The sequence below is a fragment of the Pezoporus wallicus genome, unplaced genomic scaffold (genome assembly GCF_028554395.1).
Source record: "Pezoporus wallicus isolate ANWC-B61680 ecotype Strahan unplaced genomic scaffold, APGP_CSIRO_Pwel_v1 scaffold_11491, whole genome shotgun sequence".
NCBI classification, from domain to species: domain Eukaryota; kingdom Metazoa; phylum Chordata; class Aves; order Psittaciformes; family Psittacidae; genus Pezoporus; species Pezoporus wallicus.
Window position 1 is genome coordinate 904,270 of NW_026642649.1, and position 23,758 is coordinate 928,027.

Genomic DNA, 23,758 nt, shown 5'->3' on the forward strand with positions numbered 1-23,758 from the left:
GTCGTTTTGTGTACCTAATCAAGAGACTGGTAATATAATGAAGTAAAACTTCTCTACGGTCGAAGTCTATTTAATGATTGTTGGGGCTCATGAGTAACATTATTTTATGTTATTGCTAATTTGTCATTCGTTTTACATATGCTTTTTTTTTTAACTCCACGTTTGCTTTTTTAACAGACATGTTCACTTTCTAAAATAAAACTGTTAAAACAAGGGCGATGTGTGATGAGAGTTTGTTGCTTTATCAGCTGAACAGCACCATGCACCGCCCCCTGAGTTCTTGGAGGGTCCGGAGCATTCTGGTTTGCAGAGGTCCTGTGCACGATGTGTGCTGCTGCCGGCTGGGATGCAGTGGTACAAACGTGGTGTCAAAAGGATGCAAGGAGCTCTAAATATACTAATATTGTATAACAATGTATATTTTATGTAGTATTATATTAGTATATACTATATATTTTATATGTCATACTAATATATATTTTATATCTTTTATTTTTACATAATATATATTATATATTATATTAATACATTATATAGTCTACGTATATTATTTATTTTATAAAATGTATATATACTAATATATATAAATATATGTTATAAAAATAAAGATATATAAAAACATATATAAATTTATAACATCAATATAAATTCATATGTACTATATAAATACATATAAGTATATTTATATTTTAATATAATTTATATAAAAATATATAAATACATATATAAATATACACACATATATGGTTTATATATTTATATATTTTTCTTCTCCTCCTGCCACCAGGCGGCGCTCTCCTCCGCAGCTGCTGGCGCTCACTCCTCGTTGCCCTTCCCGCAGCCAATCGCAGTGGAGCCTCGTGCTCCCACCGCCTTCCGGCCCCGCCTCCGTATTGGTGTTTTGGCCTCGTGATGGGCACTCTCGTCAGCCAATCAGAGCGCCGCCCGGCCGGGAGGGCGGGAAGCAGAGCCTGTCGGGAGCGGGGCCCCGCGGCCTTCCCCACCCTCCGCCATCTCCGTGCCGCGGCGGTGCCGCCGGTTCAGTTACCGGCCTCCGCCCGCTCAGCCCCCGCTGCGCTGCCCCTTCAGCGCCCGCCCCGGCAGCAGCCGCACTCCCGCCTCTCCCTTCAGAGGCACGTTTGTTGGCTGGGGCTGGCCGCGCCGCCGGCCTTTCCCAGGCCCCTTTGAAGCCCAGCGGGGCTCCTGTCGCGGCGCCGATGGCGGCTGGCATCATCCGGCGGCTGGATGAGGCCGTGGTGAACCGCATCGCGGCCGGCGAGGTCATCCAGAGACCGGCGAACGCCATCAAGGAGATGGTCGAGAACTGGTACCGCGGGGGGCGCCCGGGGCCGGCCGTGCCTTGGGTGCTGAGGGGAGGTGCGGTTGAGCGCGCGGGGGAGCGGCGGGTCCGAAGTGACTCTGAATCAGTGCCCGGGGCTGCTGTGGCCTTGGGTAAGGCTGTGAATGGTGTGCTGCCAGTGCGCAGTTAATGGCTCCTCCTGAAGAGAAAGGGCGGCCTGGGGTTAAAATTGCTGCTGCTTCGGTGGCGAGCGTAGCGCCGTGGGAGGAGCTGAGGCGGGGGGGGGTTCGGTCATGAAAGCTGCTCATGATTGCTGTGGATGGTGTTTGGAATCGCTGTAGGGAGAAGGGGAGGGGTAATCAGGCTGTAAGGATTTATCCGAAATAGGATGAATGCTGATATCCCTGTGAGGGTGCTGAGGCGCTGGCACAGGGTGCCCAGAGAAGCTGTGGCTGCCCCATCCCTGGCAGTGTTCAAGGGCAGGTTGGACACAGGGGCTTGGAGCAAGCTGCTCTAGTGGAAGGGGTCCCTGCCCGTGGCAGGAGGCTGGAGCTGGAGGAGCTTTAAGGTCCCTTCAGCCCAAACCAGTCTGGGATTCTGAATGGCAAGCAGAAATAAACCATCACTTGTGCGAGACAAGTTTTGTATCAAAGCCGTGCAGTCCTGCACTCTCTAGAATCACTGCTTTCTAGAATGCTGTCTTGTTTCCTGCAGCTTGGATGCTAAATGCACAAGTATCAATGTGATAGTGAAAGAAGGCGGTCTGAAGCTCATCCAGGTGCAAGATAACGGCTGTGGCATCCGAGTGAGTACACAAAGTTGTGATGTTTAATACTGCCTTTTAAAACATATTTCGATTTACAAATGTTTCTGACCTTGACCTGGGGATGGAAAGTGACTGCTGCTCGTCCCTTTCCTGTAGAAAGAAGATCTGGACATTGTTTGTGAGAGGTTTACTACGAGTAAACTGCAGAAATTTGAAGACCTGGCTAGTATTTCTACCTATGGCTTTAGGGGTGAGGTAAGCTCTTCATCAAGTTTTGACACTGTTTGCTGTTGGTTGTTACCCTGTTGTAGCGGGGTTTACACATACCGTTTCTTTCCCAATGGCCTTCACTGAAGCTTCTGCTTTCTGAGGGAGTCTGCCATGTGAATACAGTTTAAAATACATTTCTGTGTCTTTATGGATGACCAGGCAGAGGTGTATGTTCTTTTTGCTTTCTGGAGTAAGAGTTGGTTGGTTTTGTGTTCTGGGTTTTTAAGGAGAACAAGGCCTGTCTTCTGAAATGCTGCTTCAGAAGCCTGCAAGTAGTAGACAATGAAAGGTTTGAGTGGAAGGTGCCTCTTGCATGTCAGACATTTGTCTAAATATCATATGTAAAGCTAAATGTTTGAAATGTCCATTTGTCTTGCTTTGCTTTTGGTGTTAGTCAGAGTTAGTATCTCTGATCCCTTGGAGATACTTGTTCTCCACGTTCTCCTAGGCTGTATCTAAACTTGTCTGAAAGAACAGTCCAGGATGAGTTCTGCTTTCCCCTCCTGATGGACAATGAGATATTTAAGTATGCTGCGGGTGCTCAGATACGTAGATCCTCGTATGCTACAGAGAATGGACTGATGAGGCCTCTTCTCACACAATAGCACCATAGTCAGCTCCACAACCAGTGGACTCTGGTCCTCGGGCTGTGTGGGCATATCCATTGAGTCTTCCAGGAAAACCACTGTAACTGGGCTTTGTAATCTTGCATATGGTCAGGAGATGAATTTGGTCAGGGATAAGGAAGTAACAGCTGAAATCTTCCAGTTGTTTTTCTTAATGTGAAAGAAAGGGCACAGCTGCAATAGCTTTGCAAATTTCTTTTAGCTGTGTTACATGCTTGGCTACTTGCATTGACAGAGATAATGAAATGTGAGAAAAGCCAAAAGAAGGTCCTGGATAAAAGTCAGTGTTATATGTACTAAAAGTTGTTAAAGCCCTTTTGACCTGCACTTTCATTATAAGGGTGCTTATTAACTGCTTGCAAGCAGTATATCAAAGTTTAGTGATGTTGTTTAAAGTGTGGACACTCAGTAGTGGCCAGAGGAAGGTTTACAAAGGTGCTTTCTCTTTCTCCAGGCATTGGCTAGCATCAGTCATGTTGCCCATGTTACAGTAACAACTAAAACAGCTGATGCAAAGTGTGCATACAGGTAGGCTACCTGTTAATTACCCACCTGACTGCTGTGATCATTAACAGATGCAGTTAATTCTCTTAAGTGCTCTTAGTAAGGAGGAGTGACAGGTGGAGTTAATTGTCTTTTCAGTGACCTTAGTAAGGAGGAGGGTGGGGTGAGGGGTTGAGTGGTTCTGGGGTAGTTACAAGAAAGACCCAGAATGTGAGGAAACGTAGTTTGAGTGATTGTTTTGTTCTGTTTTACTTATTCTAGATTGTAAAGGTAAGCTTTAGCTAAACTGTGTGTAACTTGCTGAAAGACCTGTGTGTCTCTAGTGCTCAAAATCCTATCAAAAAGGAAACAGATCTTATATGTAAAGTCAAGAATTGCTTATAGCTGAAGTGTAAAGCGTAGTGGAAGGAGTTTTATTAATCCAGGTCTAGCTATTAAAGATAAAAGGCAATAATCCTGCCTTTACAGGAAAAGCCTCAGTAACCCAATTTCAGAGCCCCTTTTTCTCTGCTGTTCTTCTCACTCTTCTGCTGCCCCTCTGGGTCCCAAGGTCAATGAACAGTTTTCCTCCAGCACAAAGGTAGTGGTGGTGGGGATTGCAACCAATTGTCAGTGTCCCAAGTTCCTTGCCGGGAGGAGTCTGCTGATGATGTGATTTCTTTTGTCTTCTCCCTTTTGCTGTCCTGGGTCTGTCTGCCCTCTGTAAACCTGGGTGTCTGACAACTTCTCCTGTTCCTTTTTCTGCCTAGAGCTACTTACAGTGATGGAAAAATTAAAGCTCCTCCAAAGCCCTGTGCTGGGAACCAAGGAACTCAGATCACGGTAGGGTTTTGTGCCTGTTCTCTCTTGTCCCTTCTCTGTTCCCTGCACCACTCACTACTATGTGTTACGTGTCAGGTACATGACAGCATCACCTTGTTGAGTGTTTTCCAAGTGATGATGTGTCATTTGTTGGGGGTTTTGTTTTGTTTTCTTCACCAAAGAGAGCAAGGTAGATGTCAGAAGGTGCTGGGGTGCTTTGGTTGGTTGGTTCTGGTGGGAGTGTGCATCCAGCCAGCTTCCCACGTCAGCCTTTAGGATGATGTGTCTTGAAAAAGAAACTGAGATTTAAACTTCTGCCTTTCTCAGTATAGCAGAGAAGTAATTTGCATATTGCTTAAATAGTGCAAATGAACAGTTTAAGCTGCTGTTTTAATGATATTAACAGCCTTGATTGCAGTAACTGTTTTAATGCTTACTTGCATTTCATTAGAACACACCGTAATCTTAACCTGTTGTCAAAGAAGCTGTGGCTTGCCCCATCCCTGGCAGTGTTCAAGGTCAGGTTGGACCTTGGAGCAAGCTGCTCTAGTGGAAGGTGTCCCGGCCCGTGGCAGGGGTTGGAACTGGACGTTTTAGTTGTTGCTGGGTGATGCTTACCCTGATCAAGGGCTGTTTGGTCTCTGGTGCTTTGTCAGTGGTACTTAGTTGCCAGCTGGTTTAAACCACAACAATTCCATAGCGAGAGAAGGTTTTGAAAGTTAGTTTTAATTGTGATCTTTTTCTCCGTAGGTTGAAGATCTCTTTTACAATGTAGTGACAAGGAGAAAAGCTTTAAAAAATCGAAGCGAAGAATATGCAAAAATACTGGAAGTTTGTGGCAGGTAAATCGAAACAGGAGTTTCCAGTTCTTTAATCTGCCCTGGGGAATGCCAGGGACTGGCATGTGTGTGCTTGGTGTCATTTTTCAAGGGAAGTAACCTTCTCCTTCATATACTGCAGTCTTTGGCTTTAAGCTGACAAAGAGGACATTTAGGTTGGATATAAGGAAGGAGCTCTTCCCTGTGAGGGTGTTGAGGCACTGGCACAGGGTGCCCAGAGGAGCTGTGGCTGCCCCATCCCTGGCAGTGTTCAAGGGCAGGTTGGACACAGGGGCTTGGAGCAAGCTGCTTTAGGGGAAGGTGTCCCTGCCCATGGCAGGGGTTGGAGCTGGGTTTGGAGCTGGGTGAGCTTTTAAGTTCCCTTCCAACACAAACCATTCCATGATTCCCTGTTTTTCAGGTATGCCATCCATAACTCAGGCATCAGCTTTTCAGTTAAAAAGGTATGACAATAAGTCTTTATAATTTCACTGTGTGTATGTATATGTAATGTATGTGTCTGATAATGCCAGGAAGTGTGCACTGCATCTTCTGCAGCGGGGGTAGCGTATAGAACCTTCCCTTGTGTTGAAATGCTGAAGCATATTTGATGCAGTTTGGATAGGAAATGCATCAGTTAAAAGCAAAAAAGGCACAAATACATTTGTCAGGAGTTTGGTTGTTTTCCTGTGTGGCCAACACTTTATTTCATTGTAGCTTTATGAGCTGTTTTAGCTTCTTGTGAGAGTCTGGTCACTAATTGCTGTATGAAAGAGGATGGGGTCAAGAACCTTCTGTGCTATTCTTAATTATTAGCTGAGCTGCTTATGCTCCTTGCTTTCAAACTGATTTTGACTGAATTGATGATGTTCGTTTCTGCTGACTTCAGCAAGGTGAAACCATGTCAGATGTTAGAACCTTATCAAACGCCTCAACAGTGGACAACATCAGATCCATCTTTGGGAATGCTGTTAGCAGGTATGCTGATGCCGTGTTTCCTTCTGACATTTTCTAGTAAGCCATAGAACCCTAGAATGGAATACAGATCTCCTTCCCCTTTCTCTCCTGATGAACATGGGCTGTGCTACCTTCTGCTTCCTTCAAGCTGAATTGCAGAAAAGAGGCAGTGTTGCAGTACCAGAACTCTCCCCAGTCTCGCAGAATGTGGGACATTCCTTCAGGATGTCAGAAGGAAAGAGGGAGGTTGCAGAGCTGTTCCTGTGATGCATTAAAAGAGAACTCAGATTCTCTTTACTGGATTCCTGTGGTTTGCTATGTTGACAAAAGCCACGTTAGCTGAGGCTGAGCAAACAAGGCAAAGCATTTTAAACCAAATACTTTTTCAAGAGAGGATTGTTTTTTTTCACCACGCTAGGGAAAATTCTCTTTCTGAGACTTTCAGCTGTGAAGGATCCATTGAATGGACTTGTAGAATGGATTTGTCCCATGAATACATGGGTGTCAGTTTGATTCAGTTACTAGAGTCTCATATGAAGGGAATGTAGCTTCTAATATAGGCAAACACTGTTATGAGACAGCAAACTAGAGAGGTTGTTTAGTGGCAAGGTTTGCAGTGTTTGTGTTTCTTTCTTATGCTTTTGTTTTTTTGTCTACTGCTAATGCTTGTTGGATACAGGTTTGGTTTTCCTTTGTGCTTTTCAATGCAAATGTTTTGATCAGCAACACTTTCACTGTGTTGAGCCTGGCTTGTTGTTTTGAATTACAAAATGAACACAGATAAAAATGGCACTCAGCAGATACCAAGGTTGAATTGGAAATAAGTGTCCTGTTAACCTTCTCTCTGCCAGCTTCTGAAGCTGGCCCAATGCCTTGCTATAGAGCTGTGCCCACAACCTGCCAGAGTGCATTTCCTTGACTAATGAATCCTGAAAATCATAAAGTTATGACAGTGATTTTGGTGGCTCAGCAATGAGTGTTTGAGCTCTCAAATCATTCCTGAGGTTTCATGGTACAACTGTGAGATGAACACAGAAAAGTACATTGCTGCTCGTGAGGACTGCTTGAAATGTGCATCAGCAGAAGAAGTCATTATTTGTATGTGTCTCTGTGAATAGGGAACTGATAGAAGTGGACTGTGAGGATGAGAGCCTGGCCTTTAAAATGAAAGGCTACGTCACAAATGCAAACTACTCTGTGAAGAAATGTATATTTCTACTCTTCATAAACCGTAAGTTTGGAACAAAAAGGCAGTGTTTTGTACATTCACAGCGTGCTCAGGTAATCGGCAGAAGAGCAAAACTTCCTGAAGAGCTACAGAGTGTATGAACCTTCCTAAAAACATGGAGCAAAAAGTGTTACAGTTCACTGTCGGTCTGAAGGTGGTTCTCTGTTTGTAGCGTGCATCATGCTTTGCACTCTGTATAGTGGGAAGCAGCAAAGGCTGGGCCTAAAGACACTGAAGCTTGCGGAGTGTCAAGGTTGGGATTGTGTCCTGTCAGCTTACATGGGGGTGGTCTCTCCATTCTGTAGCCATGTTGGCGTGGGGTGCAGCAGACCTTGACTGCATGCAGTAATGAAAAGGTAGTCTGGTTATTTTAGTGTTTGTAGAAAAAACTACTTCTAAATATAAAGCATCCTAAGCAGATACTGCCTCTTCCTGGGTTTACATGAAGAATAAATAAGTCTTGGGGGGAAAACCACACGTACCGGGTGCCCTCTGAAGATAGGAAGCGTGAAGATGTTGGTCTGGAGAAGCAGTGGGGTGCTGTGTGCTGTGTGTCAGTGAGTTTCTTTAGAACAGTGCTTTGTTGTGTGTTTCAGATCGGTTGGTGGAGTCGGCCGCTCTGCGGAAAGCCATAGAGACTGTATATGCTGCTTACCTGCCAAAAGGCACACATCCCTTCCTGTACTTAAGGTAAAGTAACAGGAAGAAGTAGCCTTTTAATACCACCGTGTAGCATATAGCTGGGGTGATTCGGTTTAGAAGGGCATTTGTGATCCTGATAGTAGTGTTAAGCATTGCACCGAGGTAATTAATTGCCAGACAGGAGGTAATTAAATCACATTAAAGAAATCTTTAGAGAGGTCTTGTTTTCAGAGGTATTGAGTGTAGTTTCAGGTTGAGTCCCCTCATATTAAATCATGAAACACTGCAAGCAAAAGATACTTCTGAAACCTCTTTTTAGTCATAGTACAGTGGAGAGATTGGTTTGAGCTTCCTTGTGAAAGCTGGTTTGGGGAGTTTGGAGTAGAGTTCTGCAGATCAGTTATTAATACACCCAACAGTCTGACTGCAGCGTAACTTCAGGAGGTTTCAGGACCACTTTGACATCTTTGTTATGAAGTAACAGCCCCACCTTTTGTACTGAATCACTCTGTGCCCTCTCTGATTAGATTAACTTTTCCAATGTTTTCCAGCCTGGAAATAGCCCCCCAGAACGTAGATGTGAATGTGCACCCTACAAAACACGAGGTCCATTTCCTTCATGAAGACAGTATTCTAGAGCGTGTACAGCAGCACATAGAGAGCAGGTTACTGGGCTCAAATTCCTCAAGGATGTACTTCACTCAGGTGAGAGCGTGTTTGCAGTGACCATGGCTCTGCACTGTTTGAGCTGTGGTGGATAAGTTTACTCTGTTGAATTGCACAGTCTATGCAGTGATTGACAGTCATCAGCCTTGTACTGGTATCTCGAGATCTTTGCGTCTTGGGGATTAAATTGCTTTAATAAGCCAATGTTAATGTGGCAAAGGAGAGGAAAAGCGTACAAAACCATTGTCGGTACCCTCCTGGCAGGTATCTGATCGGTGGTTTTGGTTTTACAAGTGTATTAGACTTGATAGGTGGTAAATTGGGTCTTTTTCTGCCCTGGTTCATGTGGAAGATGTGACTGAGGAAACTGTTCCAGGTATTTGACACCACTTTGGGTGTATTTGACACCACTTTGGGTGTATTTGACAACACTTAATCAAACCAGAGGAAAATCAGAAGATTCCCTAATCTCTCTTTATGTAGAACATAGTAAGAATTGCAGCTATTTAAAACCACAGATTTCCTTGTGATATTTTTTACATAAAAGGCTATTTTCCCTCTGAGTCAAAGGAATGCCAATGAACCATTTTCTCAGCTGCCCAGACAGCCACATTCCCATTATGTGGATTGCAGGTGCAGAGCTGGTGGCCTGTTCCAGCAGCTGACAGTGTGTCCGCGGGGTGTGAAAGCTCCTCCCCCTGAGCAGTAATGCGCTGTGAGAAGCGTGGCTGATCTTTGTGTCCTCTTTCCTTCCAAGACCCTGCTTCCCGGGGCTGACTGCTCGTCCAGCGGGGTTGTGAAAGCAGCAGCAAAGTCCTCGGCGGCCCCCAAAGGAGCCAGTGACAAAGTGTACGCGCATCAGATGGTGCGCACCGATTCCCGGGAGCAGAAGCTGGATGCTTTCCTCCAGCCAGCAAACAACCCCCTGAGCACAGCCCCCAGGGAAGCACCAGCCCAGGGCAACGCCAGGCCCATGGAGGGGGCCGTGGGGCCGCAGGATGCTGAGATGGCAGATGTCAGTGCTCCGGTGGAAGCTGCCCCCCGTGTTCAGGACCCAGCGGTGCCCGGGGGGCTGAGGGACAGCGGACGCTTGTCTCCTGAGGCAGCACCGCCTCGGTAAGTGTCACCTTTCCTGAGGGAATACCCGTTTATTACACGGCACAGCCCTGAAACTGAGGAGTTTGGGACTTTCTTGGAAGATTTTTCCTAGAATAATTCCAGGGCATTTTGTGGAGAAATTGAACTCCAGCTGTGAATGGCAAATCACATGAGTTGTGATGGAGTTTGTACCTGGGGTGTCTGCGCATGCTGAAAGGCAAGCAACTGTGCAATAATGACATTAACTTCAGCACAGGTTGACCTTTGGAGGCCCTCCCTTTTTGGGGGTATAGAAACCCCATCACTGAATTTGACAGACATTGTCCTAGTGAAGATAAAAGTGCTGGAAGGTTTCCATAGCTCCCGCTGTTATGACAGGCCAGAGCCTTCTGAGGGAACCTGATGTCAGTGTCCCCCACTATGATCATTAAACACGAGAATGGGAAAAAATCATTAAAAAATCCACATTTTCTTTGATGTGACTTTAGAGCCCAGCTTGTTTTGTGCTGCAACAGGTGCCTGTGATTGGTGTTAGAGTCAGGAATCCTCTTAAGAATTACCTTCTCCTATGGGATTATGCCCAGGAAGTAAAAGAAAACAGGCTTTTTTCCTGGGAAGCATTTTGTGTCAAGGTACAACATCTGAATTGAGCATCCCACATGTTGGTGTGGTAGAAGAATTAACATAGGTCCTTTTGGTTTGCTATTGCAGGAAGAGACCACGGGAAGACACGGATGTAGAAATGGAGGAAGATGACAGCAGCAAGGACATGACTGCTGCTTGCACCCCTCGAAGAAGAATCGTCAACCTGACCAGCGTGCTGACTCTCCAGGATGAAATCAGTAGCCAGGCACATGCACGTAAGCAAGGCTTCTGCTGCTCCAGATTAGTGTTGTTTCACCAACGGTGTTGGAACTGCTGAGGAAAAAGGTATTCAAGAGGTGGCCCAGTCAGCTCCACTGTGCTGCTGAGTAAGCTTGTAACTGAGATGTGTCTTAACCACCAAGGGCCAGGGTGTGAAGAGGTGGTGTCCAGCCTGGAGAAGAGAAGGCTTCTGAAGGGGTGGCCTTAAAGCAGCTCCAGTGGCTACAGGAAACCTGGAGAGGGGCTTTGGACAAGGGCCTGCAGGGACAGACCAAAGGGAATGGCTTTAACCTGCCCGAGGGGAGACTGAGCTGAGCTCTTAGGCAGAAGCTCTTCCCTGTGAGGGTGCTGAGGCGCTGGCACAGGGTGCCCAGAGAAGCTGTGGCTGCCCCATCCCTGGCAGTGCTCAAGGGCAGGTTGGACACAGGGGCTTGGAGCAACCTAATCTCCTGTGGCTGGAAATGAATTCTGAAAGTGTTCCAGTCAGACCCTGGGATTTATTCAATGTTTAATTTGCACTGTGGGTTGTTAACTGTTGTGTTACATCCTAAGTGAGAACTATGTATGTTCATGCACACAAATGAGTAACACTTCAAAACGTGGGCAATTGGTAGTACAGACCAGTAAGCAGCAGCAGGGCTGTAGCAGTGACTGAACAGTCATCCAAGACTGTAATGCCAAAACCCCACAATCCACTCAGATAAATAAACTAGGGCAGGGTTGCAAATATGAAACTATACCTTGTTGTTTCTTCCCCCTCCCCTCCCCTCCATTGTTTCAGGTCTTCAGGAGATGCTAAGGGACCACTCTTTTGTGGGCTGTGTCAGTCCTCAGTGGGCACTGGCCCAGTATCAGACAAAACTGTATCTTCTCAATACAACAAAGCTCAGGTAAAGCTCACGTCAGACTTGTCAGCCGAAGTAAATGCCAATGATTAATGTAATTAGAAGAAGGAAGGAAATAGTGGGGAAGACAACATCATTTACTTGTTGCCTGTCTGAAAAGTCATGAGGCAAAAGATGGAGCAGGGAATTCCGAACAGTGGGAAACAAGCCTGGTGTGCTGGGGAAAAGCGACAGGGCATCAGCAGAACTGCCATAGCAGCTGTACTGTGTGCTCCTGGGCTGGGGAAGGGAAAGATGTTGTATGAGTAAAGAGGTTGAAATACAAGGCATCAGGATTAATGGATAGCGGCTGCATGTGTGAGTGGGTACCAGTGTGGCCCATGTCAGAAACCAAGAAACAAGATTTACTTGTCAGCATCTGGATAGTGCATGTGAGTCTTTAACTAAACTGTTCAAGTCTGGGTTAGTGTTACCAGATGTACACATCTGGTGTTTCCAAGAGGAGCCTCACTTTCCCCTCTTAATATTGGGAACTGGTTGAGACGTGATCCTGTCCATGTAACTGACTTTTGTGCTTCCAATTTAGCCAGGAACTCTTCTACCAGATCCTTATTTATGACTTCGCAAACTTCGGAGTCTTAAGGCTGTCTGTAAGTACAATTTTCCATTCTATCCTGTGTAAAATGATTTTAAAAGCACTTCTTTACAAGAAGCCTCTCCTCTCGGGGAAACGCACGGTTTCAAATGCTGGGTTTTGTCCACTCCAGGACTGCTGCTGCATTTCTTCTACACTAAGAATAAAACATAGAATTACCAGTCTGCTTTGGAGCTTGGCTATGATAAGCAGAACTGTTTGCTCTGCAGGCTGGCGATGGTAAATGACAGTTAGCTGTATGTGTAAGAAGCAGCTGCTGATTTCCACTAGCGCATGTTGATCACTAACAAGTTTTGCCTCCTCCACTTTTAGGAGCCAGCTCCTATATATGAACTTTCAATGCTTGCTTTAGAGGACCCTGAAAGCGGCTGGACAGAAGAAGATGGCCCAAAAGAAGGGCTCGCTGAGTACATTGTGGAGTTCCTCAAGAAGAAGACTGAAATGTTGAAAGAGTATTTTTCTCTTGAAATTGATGAGGTAACTGCTGCTCTTACTGCTAACAGTAACTGAAAGGTGGCCTTGGCAGTGCTGGCTTTGTGGCTGGACTCCATCTTAAAGGTCTTTTCCAACCTAAATGATTCAATGCTTCTGCATTTTGGCAGATACCTGCAGTAGTCTGCTTGCAGTATCACCAAGAACTGTCAGGATTTAAGCTGCTTTTAGAAGGCTGCTACACAAAGTAGTTCTACGTCCAGTTAGTTACCAGGTCAGAAGCTTTAGTCATTGCTTCTATAACTAGGATGTAGATCTCCTAATGAACGAGATGTGCACCTGGTTACAGCATCCCCATTCCTCTCAAGGTGCCTTGCCTTTGTCCTGACACATCTCTTACTCTACAAAACCGAATCGCTTCATCGAGGGTCATATAACCCAGGCACTTCACCTGGATTTTGGTGCAGTTACTGGAAGAAAGAACATTTGGGGCTTTTTACTGAAGCAGCAGTGATTTTTTTACAGGAAGGAAACCTCGTTGGGTTGCCACTTTTGATAGAGAGCTATGTTCCGCCGCTGGAAGGACTGCCCATGTTCATCCTTCGTTTGGCCACAGAGGTATGCTCTCTTCATGGTTTTATTCATTCGTAAATGACTCTTTCTTTTTAGGAAAGAATGAAGTGAATCAAATTAATTAATTAGAAGCTGCCAAGGCAAGGCTGGAGTTGGTTAAAGGCACTGGTTCACGCTCCAGCCACTGCTCCTGTGGCTACTGATGAGTTGTGCTTTGCCTCTGCATTCACTACTGATGGAATGAGCATGTACTGCAAGTTGAAAGCTTGCGTTGCTACATTTCTTTGTTCTGTACTTTTACCTTGTCAGCACAAAAGTGGCCAAGACATTATGATGACTTTAACATGTTAACAGTCTCTATCAGGTCTCTGCTGCCCAGGTTGTACTAAATGACTTCTTTTTCTTCTAACAGGTAAACTGGGATGAAGAAAAGCCATGTTTTGAAAGCCTGAGCAAAGAACTAGCACTGTTCTACTCCATTAGAAAGCAATACGTAATAGGTGAAGCCAACCCAACAAACTCTCAGGTACATGAACATGTAACTAGTCCTGTGAACAGGTAGCACTACACAGGAAACTCATCCTCTTTCAGCTCTGGACTTCTGGTACCAGCACTGCTTTTAGTGAAGTGAATCAAGCAGCAGTGTGGCAAGATGAATGTGGCTTACATTTGTGATTATATGTATTAAAAGAACCTTTTAACTCTGGGTATTGCAGGGTGCTTGGTATTACAACAGTTCTTGGCCTCTGAATGTTTTAATCTACTGAGCCATAATAGATCTCTATAGAAGAATAAGGATGCATAGAAATTATAAATACGGCTTGCTTCTGTCTAAGTGTCTGCTTAATCATTCAGTAAGTGACTTGAGGTTAAAATTAACTTGGCTGTATGCAATGAACTTCTCTAGTACGAGGAAGAATTTTACCATCATGGTAGTCATATGTAATAAAGGCTTTTAAGGAATGCTCTCCTCTTGTCAGTTTAATTGCTTCTCTTTTTTTCCCCTGTATTTCAGGCTGAAGGTTCTGACTCTGGCTCAACAAAGTGGAAATGGACTGTGGAACATGTACTTTACAAAGCTTTTAGGACTCATCTTTTACCTCCTAAACACTTTGCAGAAGATGGCAGCATTTTGCAGCTTGCTAACCTGCCTGACCTCTATAAAGTTTTTGAGAGATGTTGAGCAAGTTGTTGTTACAGACTGGGGCATATCCAAAACCACTCATGCTGCATTCTGTTCTACTGCGTAGAGGAGAAAGCTGCAAGCTTCATGGAGGAAAGAAGAGGGGGTTTAATATCATACAGGATAGCAAATGGTCTGTTTGTTTTCCATCTGCTGATGAAAGAAGGAAAAGAATTGTTTTAGCCATGTGTAAACCCAACTGTAGCGCCTAAAATCAAATGCACTTAAACTCAGTGGCACTGTTAGGCAGTATGTTAACAGAATACAGCTCTTACTGAAGGGAAATCACTTGGTTGAGTAAAATCTTAATTGAAATGTGAGTGCTTTTTGCTTCTTGAAAACAATACAGGTTATCCACCTCCTTTTGGTTTGTTCGTGTCTGTTGTGTGACAGTACCTACCCTGTGGATATACATGTGAAGTGCTTAAGATCATCTGTTGCTGCAGGAGCTTGTCCTGTAGAAGTTCAGACCTCTTGCTGAAATAGGGCCAATCCCTCCCCTTTAACTCAAGCAGTCAGCGTGCGCACAGGACATGGGTGCATTATATAATAGAATGTGTGTCACATATTAAAATATATAAACATAAAATATATAAGAACATACACTTACATATCAGTATATGCTTTTTATATAAGTTTATTTTATGCATTTTTTAGGATATATAAGTTTCTAAATACATATAAAGGGTGTTTAAATGCATCAATTATATATAACTTTAAATATCTGTGTACTAACGTATATACTATATACGAGTACAATAAATATTAAATATATAAAATATATAGTAACAGTACGTATACTACTTATAGTGTGTATATGTACACTATACTTGAATAGAATGAATACACAATATATAGCATACTATTATTATATATAAAATATATATTCTATACTAATATTACATATAAAATATTATTCAATTTAGAAAAAATAAGTATATGTAAATACATATCAATATATATAAAAGACAAAATATATATAACGTATATAGTAAAAAAATATAAAGTGAATGTACTAATATATTTTCTATTTTATACAGTACTAGTATATGCTATATTTATTACATATAATATACTTTTATGCATATGTTTATATTATGTATATTTCTACATATTTATATAAGTAAAATACATAATATTTATATATATATCTTTTAAAGTAGATATTTTATATATTAGAATATATGCAGTATTTGTTTATAAAGCAAATAGAAAATATAAATTATATGGTATTAGAGTGTATATATAGTATAGAAATTATATACTATGCATATTACTATATAATATATATTTCTATATGATATATATTTAGGTAATTGCATATCTTATATATTTATTTTTATATTTTATATATTAGTATATATCATGTTTTATAAAAATATTTATAAAGTGATCAATATATAATATATATGACATAACATAATATATATTATGTATAAATTACATATATTTAAATACATATATATTTAATATATATAAATTGCATATAAATTTATATGTATTTATGTATATACATTATATATGTATTTTTAATATTTACAATATATATTATGAACTTAAGTATTAAATTTGTTTTTTATAAAACATTTTCTGTTAGTATATATCATATCTTTCATAAAATGTAAATATGTTTTCTATATTTATATATATAGAATATATATTTTTACATTTTTTATAAAATATATATTTTTTCTATATAATGATATAAAATACGTTTTATAAAAAGAAATGTATATAAGTATAATATATACTATATAAATATGTCGTCTCTATTATACATAAATTATATATACACAAAAATATATATGGCTTGATATATAAATATATTGATATATATTGATATATAGTTATAGCTCATATATTTTAAAAAACTTGTATATATTAGAATATGTATAATTACATAATGTTGTAGAAAAACTTATATAAATATCATCTATAGTATATAATAGATATGTATAATATGTATACATATGTATATATACACACACGTGTATATATGTATGTGTATGTATATAATATATAGAATGTTTTATAGCACATGTCCTGTGTAAACATAGCCTGCCTAGGTGGGAGGAGGAGAGCGCCCCCTAGGTGGGAGGAGGAGAGCGCCCCCTATGTGGCAGGAGGAAAGCGCCCCCTAGGTGGGAGGAGGAAAGCGCCCCCTAGGCGGCAGGAGGAAAGCGCCCCCTAGGTGGGAGGAGGAGAGCGCCCCCTATGTGGCAGGAGGAAAGCGCCCCCTAGGTGGGAGGAGGAAAGCGCCCCCTAGGCGGGAGGAGGAGAGCGCCCCCTAGGTGGGAGGAAGAGAGCGCCCCCTATGTGACAGGAGGAAAGGGCTGCCGAGTAGCAGGAAGAGTGCGCCCCCTAGGTGGCAGGAGGAGAGCGCCCCCTAGGTGGGAGGAGGAGAGCGCCCCCTATGTGGCAGGAGGAAAGCGCCCCCTAGGTGGGAGGAGGAGAGCGCCCCCTATGTGGCAAGAGGAAAGCGCCCCCTAGGTGGGAGGAGGAGAGCGCCCCCTAGGCGGCATTAGGAGAGCGCCCCCTAGGTGGGAGGAGGAGAGCGCCCCCTAGGTGGGAGGAGGAGAACGCCCCCTAGGCGGCATTAGGAGAGCACCTCCTAGGTGGGAGGAGGAGAGCGCCCCCTATGTGGCAAGAGCAAAGCGCCCCCTAGGTGGGAGGAGGAAAGCACCCCCTATGTGGCAGGAGGAAAACGCCCCCTAGGTGGGAGGAGGAGAGCGCCCCCCTAGGCCTCAAGAGGAAAGCACCCTCTAGGTGGCAGGAGGAAAGCGCCCCCTAGGTTTGAGGAGGAGAGCGCCCCCTAGGTGGGAGGAGGAGAGCGCCCCCTAGGTGGGAGGAGGAGAGCGCCCCCTAGGTGGGAGGAGGAGAGCGGCCCCTAGGTGGCAGGAGGAAAGCGCCCCCTAGGTGGGAGGAGGAAAGCGCCCCCTAGGTGGGAGGAGGAAAGCGCCCCCTAGGCGGGAGGAGGAGAGCGCCCTCTAGGCGGCAGGAGGAGAGCGCCCCCTAGGTGGCAGGCGGAGAGCGCCCCCTAGGTGGCAGGCAGAGAGCGCCCCCTAGGTGGCAGGAGGAAAGCGCCCCCTAGCTGGGAGGAGGAAAGCGCCCTCTAGGCGGCAGGAGGAGAGCGCCCCCTAGGTGGCAGGAGGAGAGCGCCCCCTAGGCGGCAGGAGGAGAGCGCCCCCTAGGCGGCAGGAGGAGAGCGCCCCCTAGGCGGCAGGAGGAAAGCGCCCCCTAGGTTTGAGGAGGAGAGCGCCCCCTAGGCGGGAGGAGGAAAGCGCCCCCTAGGTGGGAGGAGGAGAGCGCCCCCTATGTGGCAAGAGGAAAGCGCCCCCTAGGTGGGAGGAGGAGAGCGCCCCCTATGTGGCAAGAGGAAAGCGCCCCCTAGGTGGGAGGAGGAGAGCGCCCCCTAGGCGGCATTAGGAGAGCGCCCCCTAGGTGGGAGGAGGAGAACGCCCCCTAGGCGGCATTAGGAGAGCGCCTCCTAGGTGGGAGGAGGAGAGCGCCCCCTATGTGGCAAGAGCAAAGCGCCCCCTAGGTGGGAGGAGGAAAGCGCCCCCTATGTGGCAGGAGGAAAACGCCCCCTAGGTGGGAGGAGGAGAGCGCCCCCCTAGGCCGCAAGAGGAAAGCACCCTCTAGGTGGCAGGGGGAAAGCGCCCCCTAGGTTTGAGGAGGAGAGCGCCCCCTAGGTGGGAGGAGGAGAGCGCCCCCTAGGTGGGAGGAGGAGAGCGGCCCCTAGGTGGCAGGAGGAAAGCGCCCCCTAGGCGGGAGGAGGAAAGCGCCCCCTAGGCGGGAGGAGGAAAGCGCCCCCTAGGTGGCAGGCGGAGAGCGCCCCCTAGGTGGCAGGCAGAGAGCGCCCCCTAGGTGGCAGGAGGAAAGCGCCCCCTAGCTGGGAGGAGGAAAGCGCCCTCTAGGCGGCAGGAGGAAAGCGCCCCCTAGCCGGGAGGAGGAGAGCGCCCCCTAGGTGGCAGGAGGAGAGCGACCCCTAGGCGGCAGGAGGAGAGCGCCCCCTAGGTTTGAGGAGAAAAGCGCCCCCTAGGTTTGAGGAGGAGAGCGCCCCCTAGGTGGGAGGAGGAGAGCGCCCCCTAGGCGGGAGGAGGAGAGCGCCCCCTAGGCGGCAGGAGGAGAGCGCCCCCTAGGTTTGAGGAGGAGAGCGCACCCTAGGTGGGAGGAGGAAAGCGCCCCCTAGGTTTGAGGAGGAGAGCGCACCCTAGGTGGGAGGAGGAAAGCGCCCCCTAGGTGGGAGGAGGAGAGCGCCCCCTAGGCGGGAGGAGGAGAGCGCCCCCTAGGTTGCAGGAGGAGAGCGCCCCCTAGGTGGCAGGAGGAGAGCGCCCCCTAGGTTTGAGGAGGAGAGCGCACCCTAGGTGGGAGGAGGAAAGCGCCCCCTAGGTGGCAGGAGGAGAGCGCCCCCTAGGCGGCAGGAGGAAAGCGCCCCCTAGGTTTGAGGAGAAAAGCGCCCCCTAGGTTTGAGGAGGAGAGCGCCCCCTAGGTGGGAGGAGGAAAGCGCCCCCTAGGTGGGAGGAGGAGAGCGCCCCCTAGGCGGGAGGAGGAGAGCGCCCCCTAGGTGGCAGGAGGAGAGCGCCCCCTAGGTGGCAGGAGGAGAGCGCCCCCTAGGTGGCAGGAGGAAAGCGCCCCCTAGGCGGGAGGAGGAAAGCGCCCCCTAGGTGGGAGGAGGAGAGCGCCCCCTATGTGGCAGGAGGAAAGCGCCCCCTAGGTGGGAGGAGAAGTGCGCCCCCTAGGTGGGAGGAGGAAAGCGCCCCCTAGGTGGGAGGAGAAGTGCGCCCCCTAGGTGGGAGGAGGAAAGCGCCCCCTAGGTGGGAGGAGAAGTGCGCCCCCTAGGCGGCAGGAGGAGAGCGCCCCCTAGGTGGCAGGAGGAGAGCGCCCCCTAGGTGGCAGGAGGAAATGGCTGTTTAGTAGCAGGAGGAGAGCGCCCCCTGGTGGCAGCAGGCTGCATCGCACGAGTGCCAGCGCCTCAGCACCCTCACAGGGAACAGTTTCTGCCTAAGAGCTCATCTCAGTCTCCCAGGTAGGTTAAAAGCTCATCTAAAAACCCAGGTAGGTTAAAAGCTCATGCCTAAGAGCTCAGCTCAGTCTCCCCTCTGGCAGGTTAAAGCCATTCCCCTTGGCCTGTCCCTACAGGCCCTTGTCCCGAGCCCCTCTCCAGGCTTCCTGCAGCCCCTTCAGGCACTGGAGCTGCTCTCAGGTCTCCCTTTCCAGAGCCTTTTCCATGCTGATCCAGCCCAGCTCTCTCAGCCTTGAACCCCCGTCCCAACACCGCACATCCCTGTCTGCACTTGGACATGGAGTTGTTGAGCACCAGCAACCGTCCAGCCAATTCCTTATCCATCCTTCCATCCCATGCCACTTATATTGACCCATGCATCACCCACCTCTGCACTTTGTGTTGACATTACTTACCCTGCTGCCCACTTTGGGATGGAGAAAGGAAGTCATGCTCACGTCAGAGAGGGTGTTCTATCACTTCTACCACCGAGTGCATCCAAATAATGTGGCAAAGCCACTTTAAAAGACCAAAGCTTTGTCAAAGCACAATCACAGCTGTTGTGTTCTATCTATCGGTACAAGATGGGAAAGCAGACTACATGACTTAAACAAGCCAAAGTTCATGGGTGGGATGTTGCAGGTGGTACCCAGGCACCAGTGTCTATGTGAACCTACAGACATCAGTGCTCAGAGGGACGAGTGGCTGATGGGGACTAATGGCTGCATGTCATGTAACCTCTGAGCCCTCTGCCTCTGCTATTTAGGGGTGTCCCCTTCAGCGCAGAGACACCGAGGGCACCGCCTCAGCTGTGGAGCAGGAAGCGGGCGATGCTGCTTTTTGGCTTGGAAGGGACTCTGACCCCAGTGCGGGCACCAGGGTCACTGCTGTGCCTGTTGGCACGGCAGGGCTGTGTTTGTGGGACCGGTCACGAGGCAGGAAACGAAACCGTCCGCTCTCTGAACTCGTGTGCAGGAACGGACCTTGGCAGCTGGGGAGCCTTTGGGGCGCTTCCTGCTCCTGCACCGCGTCCCTGCCACGCACACGCGCTGCCGGGCGTCACCGAGCCTGCAAAGCGCTGCGTGTCCTTGGTGCTAAATGAGGGGAAGGGAAACAGAAACTGGAAAGGGTGAGCCCGCTGGCACAGACAGCGCTGTGAGTGAATGGGTAGGAGGTCAGGAGTGCTGGCTGGTCTGGGATGCTCGGGTGCAGGTGAAGGGGCACTGGGAGGAGGTGCTCATAAAGATGAGTATGGCAGCATGAAGTGATGCATAAAGCCCTGTCTACGTAGCTCCTCCATCCCTTCCGTTGCAGCTGTAGAGGCATTGCTGTGGGTACGTTTCCAAGGGAAAATGTTTCTCTTGGATGGGAGAGCGAATACCAGGTCCCACCACTTCCTTGTCACTCCACACGGGAACCCGCACATCACAGCTCAGGATGGAGGCGCATCCATTGCGTGGAAAGGATGGGCCTTGGCACAAGGCTGATGCTAGAAATCACGCCTGTTAGCTCTGCTCCTTTCTCACAGACGGGAAAGCCTCCCTCTGTGGGGAAGAACATCCTTTGGAACACATCCATGACACGTGTCTCAAGCCATGCTGAGCTTGTGCGAGCTACTCCACCTAAAGCTCTTGCTTTCCTGGGCAGCCATCATCTTCTCCTGGCTCCTGAGAGTACAGCACCAAACCTGGGTCAGATACTGCTGCATCTTACTGCGGACCTGCGTCTAACGGGGTGCAGACTCGGCTCCAAACTGAAGGCACCATGTACGTTGTGATGCCAACATGCACCTGACACTGACATGCGGCAAACACACGTCTTCCTCTGTCCCTCGAGGACCCAAGCAAGCTATACCGCATGTCAGGGCCCTGGAGAAACCAACTAGCCTCAAGGGCCTGACCAACCTCATCTGGATCACCCCATCCCATGGACCTGGCGTTCTAGGGGCTGTGTTTGACCCTGGTTCTCCTCCCCGGGCCTTATCCTGACTCTCCCCACACGACAGAGTAAGTAAAAGAAATGACACTGGCCATAAATGATGTCTGCAGCTATCACAGGTGTCAGGGCAGAGGTTTGTGGTGTAGGTGTGGTTTCGTGGAGGTACTGGAGCTGCAGTTTCTATCAGGATGATTATAGCAGGATGTTTGCTTGACTTCACAAGCGTACCTCCAAACTGACGTAGTAATGCTGGTGATGGGCTCCTGTTTACCACAGTTTCTTTCTGAGGTCAACAAACATGTCCCAGAGAAATCACGTGCTTCAGAATAAGAGCTTTAAAAGAATGTTTAATGGAATCTTCAGCCCATAGGAAGTAAAGGGTAATGCAACATGACTAATGGCATTCTTTATACGCTTAAACCACTTGTGGCACAGCGTGTCCCGAGCAGGGGCTGGAGCCCTGTGACAGCAAGCACTGTGTACGTTGTTAGGAAGGCAATGTAATCTTTTACACCTCCACAAGGCCTGTTGTGCATGGAAAGACCGCTCTAGGGATGTCTCTGAGCTAGACTTTAACCCAGCTATTGACACCAGCATTAAAGCTGCAGAGGCATGGAACTCATTTAGTATCGCCCAAGTAGTTACCTTCCTTTGCCATCTCCTTTTATGGCTCCTAAACAACTCGGAGTAACTCAGCCAGTTCAAGACTGTTTGCATGAAGTGCAGTCACTGCTGTGAGAGCAGCTCAGTCTTACAGGAGGCAGGGGCTGAGCCAAGCCAGTGATGAAGAATGGGCTGGGAAAGCAACAGGCGCGACCAGGGTAAAGAGACGTACGTGCTCCTTCTGCACCCACCATCTCAACCTGTTCGTTCTGGAGGCAAAACAGCTGAGTGAGGAGGAGTGGGGACAAAGGAAGGAGGAGGAAGGTGAAGAACAATAACTGAACAGTTCCGTATTTAGTAAAATGTGGCTGCATTTATTTCACCTTAGAAAGCTGAGGAATGTAGAGGTCATTGGCTCCAGGCTCAGATGTCCCCCAAGAGCCACCTCATCTACAAAAGGAAAGGTTAAGGTATTGAAACTCCAGCATATGTATCTTGCCATTCTTGTAAGGCCCAATCACGCAATAATCTCAGAAACGTAGTAGAGCCCGGGTTGGAAAGAGCCTCCAAGCATCCTCCTGTGATCCTCTGGTCCAACCTTTGGTGGGAAAGGGAGCCTAGAGAAGATCATCTTGGAAACCTCCAGGGATGGGGGCTTTAGCGCATCCCTGAGGAGCTTTTTGCAGGGGTTGATTGTTCTCACTGCAGAAGATTTCTTTATTACGTATCAAGCTGAGGACAACTGTATATAATTTCAAGTGTTTATTCTTCAGTTTACGTCTATGAGTACATAATAACTCTCTGCAGCTAATAAAGTACCTTTAAGTTTGTCTTAAGCTTTGGCTAACTGAGACTGTGCCAAAAGAACCGGTCTTTCGGAACATACTAAATCCCAGGGGAAAACCCACAGTGACAGATACAAGCAATGCCCTGCACTAGTATTACACCATCATACAGGAGTTACCAGCCAGAGCTCACAGGATGGTTTATAAGGATAAGTCTTACATTCTGCAGAATACACAGTCACACAGGTCACAAAAATGAAGGAGAAAAGGAGGGCTTTTGTGTCACGCTTCCCAACCGGCCAAGAAGGGGTTTTTGTTCCGAAGGGAAAGATAAGCAGACTGTCAGAAAAACCAGCATCACTGGGAACAGGAGCTTGGAAAACTCCGAACGCTGCGGGATAATGACGCAGTTACTGGAAACGGGGAGAAGAAAGAAGTTGGCATCAATTCCATCTCATAAATTCCATCTTTGTATCATTTTGGGAACACAGAGAATGCTGCCTCCGCACCAACGTGTGACTCATTTACATGAGCGTTCTGCTTGTGACAGGTTTTTATGGCAAATGAGAAGAAGACATAACAAGTAAGGCTGTGGTAGGTTTGTGAAGGATGACTATGAATGCCTCACCTACGGCAGTGCCTCCCTAAGAACCAGGGCTTAGTCTGCAGCCAAGTAAAGACCATTTTCACACTGCAAGTGAAAGGCTGAAGGGCTTGCAGTAGCTTGACAATGCAGGGTCTTGTCTGGGTTCTGCTGGCCTAAGGTGATTTGGCCTTATTTTACCAGTGATAGTAATTATCTAGAGGTTAGGCTGGGTTTAGATTAGCCTTAGTTTATAGTGACAAGATGTAACTGTATCTTTGTTGACTGTGGTGCTATCCTAGAACAGAATGGGAGCCACAACACTCAAAAATAGGATGGTACCAGAGGCCCCGGGACATGAACACAAACCACAGTGGTCATCACAGGAGGATAAGCTTGTTCAACCAGCTCAGGCAGGAAAGAAAGAACAGATTACTGTGCCAGTGAGAACCAAAGAAGAGCAAGTTCCCATACACAGGTTGCATTAAGGGAATATGTAAGTATATAGGCGGGCAGTCCCCAAGACCAAGAAGGAAAGGACCCCCACTCCAGCATCCCTGGAGCGTAGCAAGTCTTCACCTTGTACAGCAATTTACTTATTTTTTCCCTAGGAAAT

General features: G+C 47.0%; 1 protein-coding gene across 5 annotated transcripts; it reads left to right on the top strand.

The window, feature by feature from the left end:
* The first annotated feature begins 1,189 nt into the window (after positions 1-1,189).
* Positions 1,190-14,342, top strand: MLH1 (mutL homolog 1). 5 transcript variants are annotated; one of them, XM_057431476.1, is made up of 19 exons: positions 1,190-1,327; positions 2,015-2,105; positions 2,223-2,321; positions 3,417-3,490; positions 4,216-4,288; positions 5,018-5,109; positions 5,507-5,549; positions 5,975-6,063; positions 7,161-7,273; positions 7,867-7,960; positions 8,464-8,617; positions 9,336-9,694; positions 10,388-10,536; positions 11,322-11,430; positions 11,972-12,035; positions 12,353-12,517; positions 12,998-13,090; positions 13,458-13,571; positions 14,061-14,342. In XM_057431476.1, exons 1-19 carry the CDS (start codon positions 1,218-1,220, stop codon positions 14,226-14,228), a joined length of 2,253 nt encoding a protein of 750 aa, XP_057287459.1. In that variant the 5' UTR covers positions 1,190-1,217; the 3' UTR covers positions 14,229-14,342. The 5 variants fall into 5 exon arrangements, with proteins under 5 accessions (XP_057287459.1, XP_057287460.1, XP_057287461.1 ...); XM_057431477.1 differs by lacking the exons at positions 7,161-7,273; positions 7,867-7,960; XM_057431478.1 differs by lacking the exons at positions 1,190-1,327; positions 3,417-3,490 and having other exon boundaries at positions 2,016-2,105.
* The last annotated feature ends 9,416 nt before the right edge of the window (positions 14,343-23,758 follow it).